General features: G+C 43.8%; 1 protein-coding gene across 1 annotated transcript; it reads left to right on the plus strand.

Annotated features, from left to right (window-relative positions):
• Window positions 1–3,104: 3,104 nt before the first annotated feature.
• Window positions 3,105–8,269, plus strand: LOC125547044 (protein PLASTID TRANSCRIPTIONALLY ACTIVE 10-like; the record flags this gene model as incomplete). Its single annotated transcript, XM_048711082.1, has 12 exons — window positions 3,105–3,911; window positions 4,995–5,054; window positions 5,146–5,175; window positions 5,273–5,346; window positions 5,686–5,767; window positions 6,456–6,529; window positions 6,683–6,749; window positions 6,910–7,002; window positions 7,112–7,288; window positions 7,400–7,450; window positions 7,535–7,686; window positions 7,764–8,269. Coding segments are annotated over 12 exons (2,058 nt in total), but the record flags the coding sequence as incomplete, so codon positions are not given.
• Window positions 8,270–9,237: the final 968 nt, after the last annotated feature.

Raw genomic sequence — 9,237 nt, forward strand, 5'->3', positions numbered from 1 at the left:
GTAGCGAAAGATTTATATCTTTTTGAATTTCGAATGTGATTCTTTTTTCACAAAAGTAAATACTTTTGGCAAAACAAACATTATAAAATATGTTAACAAAATTTAAAGACTCGAACATTCTTTACAAGCGGCAAATAGGATTTCGGAAAAAATTGCGTTGTGAGGACAAAACCTTAAGACCTCCTCATCAAACATAAAGGTTGGAGTAAATTGGGCTAGCTCGTACTTCTATCTATTACCTCCATCCATCCATCCATCCATCCATCCATCCATCTATTATTATTATTATTATTATTATTATTATTATTATTATTATTATTATTATTATTATTATTATTATTATTATTATTATTATTAACTCAGGTACAATGAGTACGTCCGTTATTTTTGGTGATTGAGAAAAATGCTTGATTTAATCTCTCTGGTACATTGTATGCGAGCCCAATTAGCCAGGGGCGGAGCCAGAAATTTTGGCCATTGGGTTCACTCCATAACTACATTCCGCATAGCTTTATTTTAGTTTACCAAAGTGTGTACCAACTCTTAAAAAAATTCCTTATTTTTTGACTTTTCTGAGGCGTCATCGCCTCAGAAATTTAAGCCTTAATGCAACAAGTATCTTACGGAATCAATGAAAGCATTAAGCCGGATTCGATTTTGCTCTTTGTAAGATCAGTTTGTTTATCAAGACAACCTGAATTGACTGAACTTGATTCATCAAAGCATCACATCTGTTTTTTACTATTGCATTATAAAAGCTAATAACATTAGCCTTACCATTATGAGTATATAGTCGGCTTTTCCTGTTCCAACCGTTCCAGTCGTTAATTGCAAATGTGCTAGTCCAGCTTGTCCCTTATTGTAATATTTGAAAATGTAGCAGCATAAACACAATGCCTCATGCACTTTATCACTATACTCAAGCCAAGGACCATATTCATCAACAATCCGGATTAAATCTCTGTTGAGTATCTCCAATTTTCCTCCGTGGGTAATTAAAATCAGACGGTTGCCTATAAGGTCCTTCATTAAATATTTGCGTCTAATCTCATCTTGCTTCTGTGGATTTCTTGTGTACTCCGAAATTTTCTTCCGATCATCCGGATCATAAGGCAACTGATCTAATTTAATTTTTCATGAATAGTAAGCTTTGGGAGACTAGCTGCAGTGACATTTGATGCACTTTGCCTACGTCTAATCTAGTGACCGAGTTCCCTTCGAAAAATACGGCTCCTTAGACTATATCAATCAAAGTTCATGGAGTATTTTTCTAAAAAAAGACGAGGGCAAAACAATAGCTATTGTACTAGGCTATTAGTCTAGATAGAACATATACACGAGAGAGAAGATGGGGCAATTTAATCTAATTACTTCAAGTTTTGGGATTCAATCGTTGCAGAGTCGATCTGCATCCGCCTGCTTGCCACGGGCGTGTGGCGACGGCCAGAGTGGCCGTGCAACACGCACATGCCAGATGGGAATTGAAGAAACGAACAAAGGAACGACGAAAAAGAAGCACATAATAGATTTTTTTGGGGGGTGAGCAGACGATAGATGAGGCGTGCCCCATGTGGCTGCATGCTTGCGTGACTCGCGGACTCACGGTTTAGGCATGTGAATGATTTGTGGGCTCTTTCCTTTTGGGCCCTTTGTTTCATGTGAAGTGTATTTTGTTTGTTGGGGTCAGCCAAGATATTTTATTGGGTTCACATCAGATAAATATATACATATACATACGTACTAGGCAAAATCCATTGGGTTCACTTGAACCCAATAGCTCTACGCTGGCTCCGCCGCTGCAATTAGCCCACGTGATAGCTAAAATATAATATTTACGTGGAAATTGTTTCAATTTAAATTAAATAATCACTTCTCATTTTTCTACTCTAAATTACATCAATTTATATGTGTTTGCAGGTTGTACGAAAAATCAATAAACCGCTCCAGGGATCAATAGAGGGTGAAGAGTGGTTCCCAATTATCCCTAGAGAAAGGAACACGCCATTGTTTTGTTACAGATGAGCTTGCATGATTTAAGTTTGCACTTCTCAAAAAGAAGAAATTAACTCCTAATACTTTGGATGTTTTGTATGCAGGATCATGAGGGAACATGAGACAGGTGCTATATTATGAGACCGTGGGAGTATGGGAAGGAGGGAGTATAACTTAATATATAATGGCAATTGGACAGGAAACAGTGTCTAACTTGGCCGTGTTGTAGGTTTATCGACTGCACATTCACAACCTAGATTTAGGGTTAATATATATAATTATAACTTCAAATATAATGGCAAGTGCCCTTAGGGCAATTGAGTATGTCAGTTAAAACCAAAAATGCAAAACGGAGACCGAGCTCCATGAAGGCCTTTATTTAAAAGCTTCAAAATTCAAACTTTTCAGTTTCAAAACATTCTGAAAAATAAATACACATATACCTAGATACATAATGTACATGTGTGCAAATATTTAGGTTTAAATACAATAAAATGTGAGCTACACAAAAAAGACAAATCTAGGGCTTTTTTAGCATGTGTACTGTTCATCTTTAAAGTCCATGATTTTGTTTTTTGTGTGCAGCTCGCAATTTAAGGTATTTCATCCTGAATTTTTCCATGCATGCACTTTACATCCTTGCATACATGTATAATTTTTTTTTCAGATTTTTTAAAACTAAAATTTATAAATCTTAAAGTTTTCAAAATAAAGGGCTCCATGGAGCTCGGTCTCCAAAATGCCCTACTCAGTTAAAACTACTTAATCAATTATACATCAATTCTCTCCCCCGTTGCAATGCATGGGCATATATGCTAGTATTACTTATTGCTGCGACAGATGTATTTAGAAAGTACTCCCTCCATCCCATAACGTAAGAGGTTGTTCAACACTAGTATAGTGTAAAGAAAGTCTTACATTATGAGACAAAGGGAGTATTATTGTTGATACGTCTAACTTATATTTTTAATTATTAAAATCCTAGTCAAACTATGATTACACTACAAGAGGGCTGTAAATCAGGACGGTGGCAGTATGGATTTTGGAAAAGAGAAGGCGAGATTTCTGAAATAAAAAAGAACTGGTAATAACGGAGCTGGATCACTCGCTGACAGGTGGCTCCCAGCGGCCGCACCTTATCCTCCCGGCGTCTTAAACCCCTCGTCGGGACGACCGACCGACCGCCGCGCCGTCCTCCCAAACCCCGCAAGAAAATGGCGACCAGCGCCACCTTCCTCCACCTCCTCGCCCCTCCGGGCCTCCGCCCCAAGCCCATACTCCGGCCCCGCCTCCGCCGCCTCGCCCTCTCCGTCTCCCCCTCGGGCCCCGACGAGATCCCCGCCGACGACCCGCCCGTGCTCCCCTCCATCCTCGTCAAGAACACCGAGCCCGAGGACGTCGCGCGCCGCCGGAGCTGGGTCGAGCACGGGTGGGCGCCCTGGGAGGAGGCGATGAGCCCCGAGGTGGCCTTCGCGCGCCACAGCCTGAACGAGGGCGAGGAGGTGCCGCTCACCTCGCCGGAGTCCGTCGAGGCGTTCCGCATGCTCACCCCGGCCTACCGCGAGAAGGTGGAGTCCGAGCCGGGGTACCTCGAGCGCCTCTTCTCCATGCGCGAGACGCCCGAGCCCCTCGAGACCTCGTGGGCCGGCCGGCTCCCGCTGCGGCTCGTGCCGCCGCGGGACTGGCCGCCGCCCGGCTGGGAGGTGGACCAGGACGAGCTGGCGTTCATAAGGGAGGCTCACAGGGCGGCGTCGGAGCGGGTGGACATGGAGGCCGCCGCCGCCAAGGGGGTGACCAACGTGGAGAAGGTGGAGGACGCGCCGCAGGATCTGGCGCTGGAGCGGTACAAGGTGTTCCTGAAGCAGTACAAGGAGTGGGTGGATACCAACAGGGACAGGCTGGAGGAGGATTCCTACAAGGTAGTATATCACTATAACTCAATCGATTATCTGTGTCCAGTACTCGCAAATCCGCAATGGCCATGATGATGATTCTACGAGAAAATAGTTCTGTCATTGCAGCAGAGCATTCTGAATTTGTTCTGGTATGATGCAATCGAAGTTGGCTTTTGAAATTAGTGGTCTGCTTGTAGCTAAATGATTGTTGTGGACTGCAAATCTGCAACTCACATATGTGAGAGCTTCTCGAGTCACACATTTGTCAGGAGATGTGTTGATCATTGCTCCCTATTATGTTATCACCCTTGATAATTTCAGAAGAAGTGCCTTCCTGCAATTAGTTCAAAAAGGACCTGTAGTATTATTTCAGTGGTGATTAATTAGTTCAAGAACACCCTTGTAGAATGATTATAGTGATGCATTGTGATAGTTATTCCATGATATATTTCCTTGTTGAAGTAGACTGTAGAAATGCTCAAACGCAGTAACTTGGTATCATGTCAGTATACACTATTCAGTAGCCTGTTATGTGCCTGTTTAGTTGCACTTTTATTGCAAATTGTTTAGTTGCACATTGGTTGTGAACAATGTTGTTCCGCAATCCGTGTACACCTTTGTTTCAACTTTCAACTCTTGTGATTGGTGTTGGCTGGCGGTGCCTTGTTATTTATTTTGAGGTGAACTCAAGATATCTGTTTTGCATTTGCTCTGCACTGCAAAGTAAGTGTTAACGTCATACTTTCCCCAGTAACTGAACTTTGGAGCCAGTAGCCTAACTTGTTATTTGTCGGGTTATGGACGTTACTATAGCACTATGATTTCCTATAAGCTATACAGCTAGTAATGATTGTATTTTGCCATTATTACTATCCAGACTAGCGATGGTTGCATTTCACTTAAGAAACACAGCCTTTTAATGATAGCCCTGAACGTTAGTCAACTAGTTTTTACCCCCTCAAATGTTCTGGTTTCTTCATATGCTTGGATTATCACAAATTCACAATGATTTTGAGTCTGGCTTGTCATCTCCTCAAGTGTTTGTAGCCATTCTCATCATTTCAGGACTGAGCAGTAATATTCTACTTGGCTATTTTTGTTATGCAGTTTGATCAGGATTACTACCCTGGTAGACGAAAAAGAGGTAAGGACTACCGAGAAGATATGGTATGTCCATTTGCTCTTGAATTTGCTGCCTAATTTAGTTCTATTTTTCCTGGTCCTGTTAATTGCTGATGTGTTGATTGCTTTTGTGCAGCTGGAACTTCCATTCTTCTACCCTGGACAGGTTCCACTTGAACTTTTGATTGTACCTTCCCTCTTCAGTAACTTGCTGACTGTTACCATTTTAACCTTCGATAAATGGTTCAATCTACCACATGCAGATATGTTACGGTAAAGTGATCTCTATTCACCTCCATCAAGGAGCTTTTGTGGATATTGGTGGCACACATGATGGGTATGTACTCCTCTTAATCTTCTGCACAGTTATGGAGTTACCATGGCTGATTTAAGATCATGCGTTATGATATTTTTAGTGACATTTTGTTGTTGTCTTGCTTCTAAATGTGACCTGTTAGCTACGGTGAATAATACCACATGGAAATATTAAGGGCATCTGCATGTTGGCACGAAACTGCATCACAATATTCTACCAATAGCATTATGTTGAATGATGATCAATGAATGGCACTGTCAGGCCTAACTTTGCCTTCTTAGAATATTCTACTTTTTTTACATAACTTGTCATAGTAAGAAGATATTTAATTTGTGTGGCTGCATCTCTTTATATGTTTAGGTGGGTGCCCATAAAAGGAAACGATTGGTATTGGATCCGCCACCATATCAAACCTGGCATGAATGTCTATGTGGAAATTCTGGTTAGTTAGCCTTGAAGTTCATTTTCCAATTTCTGTTGCTGCTTCTGAAGATATCTAATGGTAAACAATATGTAGTGGAGGAATGCCTGGTTATCCACATTGCATTATGATAGTACATACAGACGCGGAGTATTTGAACCGAGCTCACATGCTCTCCGATGAACAGTAACATCCGAAAAAATAGTTAAAAAAACTGATTTTTTTTTGTGATAAACATTGATGAATGTTTTTACCGCCTGCAATTTTTTTGTGATAAAATGATATTCGTGTGGGTCTGGGCAAAAAAAATCAAAATCGATGATCTGAAAAGACTATTGTTGGAAGCATTTTGGAGCATTGATTTTTTTTGTCCAGACCTCCACGAATGTTATTTCATCACGAAAATTTGCAGGATGTTAAAACTTTCATCAATGTTTATCACCAAACATTTTTACTGTACATCAAAGAGCATGTGAGCTTGGGATCAAAAGAGCACTTTCCTGTACAATTTTGTTACTCCGTCCGATCCATATTACTTGTCGCAGCTTTAGTACAACTTTATACTAAAGCTGCGACAAGTAATATGGGTCGGGAGTAGTTTTTTTTATAAGATGTCTTTTGTTTTTTCTTTGCAACCTGGATCCTGGAATTTCAGTAACTTTAGTAGATATGCCTTACTAATGAATTATAACTATCTATTGTTTTGCAGGCCAAACGAGACCCATATCGGTTTCGTTTCCCACTTGAAATGCGCCTTGTCTATCCTAACATTGATCACCTAATGTGAGTGCTGTCACTAACTCACTATCCTTATCCTCGGTCACTCTGATGAGTCCTGATTGTGTGACGGTTTTAATGTCCATTGTGTTATGCATTGCTTCGATTTACCTTCAGTCTCGGTTGACTCAGGGTTGTCTATCTTCTTCCTTGCTGCAGATTTAATAGGTTTGACTTCCCACCAATATTTCACCGAAAGGAGGATACAAACGAAGAGCAGCTGTGGGTACGACTTTTCAATTGATTTAACATTTGCTCTCTTGATTCTGTTTTCTGCTACTTCGTTAAATCTAGTAATTCCCTCAAGAATTTTCACATTATTTTTGTTCTTACTTCATCAGTGTTATGTGCTTGTGTGTGCTTCTTACCTTTATATGCACTGACAGCGCGAAGGTGGAAGGCCGCCCATTCCTAGGAAAAAGCCTTCGACAGACATGGAAACAGAACCTTTGGTGTCGGACCACCCCTTTGTTGAAACGGTAGTCACATATCTACCGCTAACATGCTTGTGTCTCTTGCTCCCTCCTAGTGTTCACATTTGGTTCCCATTCGATAGGTTTAACAGGAATGTTTTTTATCTGCTTGCAGCTTTGGGAATGGCATAATGCAGAGCAGATGATTTTAGACCACGAGGATGAAAATCCAGATAAATTCAAGGATGTGACGTACGAGTCAACAGTTGATACATCCTCATTCGACGAAGAAAACAGGATTCAATACACTGAAGGACGTGTCAAAGAAACAGTGCTTAAAAAGAAAGTTGTGGTACGCATTTGTGTGCCATGATTACTTTGATCAGCATTGAGTCTTTATTTCAGAGTACAGTGATCCCTTAATGATACACCCATTGTGGTTCTGAACTTTTTTCTGTTATAGAATGTGAACATCAAAGAACTCGATATGAAGGCTGCTCGTGCTGAGCGTGAGGTACCGTTTCTTCCATCATTAGCTGGATTTTTTGTTTCGCCACTCTGCCACTCCTTTACTGATGCTGAAATTTAACCGACGCAGGAGATTAAAAGGCTCAAAGCGGAAGCACAAGAAAGAGGAGAGGAGTACAAAATCGGAAAGATGCGGCGGAACATAGAAATGGACGAGTACGATCTGCTGCAGTGGCGTCGCTCTTACGAAGAAAGGGAGGCTCTCCTCAGAGACATATGCTGGTAACTGCTACTGAACAACAAGTTTCATCACACCCAACACACGCGCTCTCATTATTAACACCCATGTAAACCGGCAGCCGGAAGGCCCTGGGCCTCCCCATCGAGGAGCCGGGGCGGTACGACGTGGACGAGACGGTGGTGTACGGCAAGGACTACTACGACCCGTCGAAGCCGATGTACCGGTACGACTACTGGGGCGAGCCGCGCAACACGGAGAAGGTGAAGCTGGAGCGGGACGTGGAACGGCACAACCAGCAGATCATCGGGGACGCCAAGAAGTGGTGCGAGACGTCGTACGAGGACTACGTCCGGAAGAAGACGCTGCGGGAGGCTGCGGAGGCCCGGGAGCGGCGGCGGAGGGCGCAGGAGCCGCAGGAGGAGGAGGAGTACGACGATGACATGGACCTCGACTTCGAGAAGATGACCGACCCCCGCGCCCCGCACAACCGGTTCTACATCACGAAATGAAGAGATGGCGTGGCGTGGAGATTTTAGGTGTAGTAGTTGTTCTGTTGTGTGCAAGCAAGAGATGTGAATATTTGGTAGCTTCGTGGCTGTGATAAAGCTGTGACTTGGCACTCAATTGTGCGCAATGTTTTCGAGTCGATGAGTCGACAGGTCGCTCGGGGAGGGCGACTCTAGACTAGTCGTGACTAGTCTAGACTCACGGTCGACAAGTCGACATGGCGATGAGTCGACGTGAGTTAAGCAGCAGGCAGTCAGGGGAGGAGCACGAGTGCACAGTAGCAGCAGCAACCAGGGGAGGAGGGGAGGAGCACACCACCAACAGCAGTAACCAGGGCCAACTGAGAGATGGGCCACTAGTTATGCACTTCCCTGTGGCCCAAAAGCCCATCTAGTAGCTATATACTCCTCCCGTGACCTAATCCACCATCCACACTCCTTCCTCCCTCACCACAGCTGCCACACATTCACTGCCACTCTCTTGCCACCTGTCCACCACTCCTCCCAGCGATGGATCTCTCAACTCCCCCGCAACAGCTCTCTTGCCACCGCTCCTCCTCCCAGCCCGCTCCTCTTGCCGCTTCAGCTTCAACAGTAGCAGCAGCAGCGCGGCGGCAAGGGCGCAGCAGCAGCAGCGAGGCAGCATCAGCAGCACGGCGGCGGGAGAGTGCTCCAGATCCAACGTTGCCTTGAGTCGTTCGACCCAAAAACCGCGACTAGTGGTGACTAGTCGAGACTAGTCGCGCGAGTCGCTCGACTCATCCCAGGAGTCGAGTCGAGAGGCTGAGTCGGTCCTGGAACTGCGACTCGTCGACTAGTCGATGACTAGTCGAGCGACTCGAAATCCATGATTGTGCGTGCCTATGATGTCTTTGTGATCAAATGCAAATGAGAGTTTAGGAAGAGACAGTTCCAGGTCAAAGCAGGCGAACTTGGCCTGGTTTAGAATGTTGTACTAGTATAAGAAATGGTTGGTTGGTTTTGTAGATGTAGAGTACTACTCATGAGCAAAGAGAGAGTGATCCGGTGTTGTCTTTGTTGACCCGGCTGCATTTTGGGCTCCTTTTCTGATCAATCAGACGGGTT

This window comes from Triticum urartu, chromosome 3, assembly GCF_003073215.2.
Source record: "Triticum urartu cultivar G1812 chromosome 3, Tu2.1, whole genome shotgun sequence".
Lineage (NCBI taxonomy): Eukaryota > Viridiplantae > Streptophyta > Magnoliopsida > Poales > Poaceae > Triticum > Triticum urartu.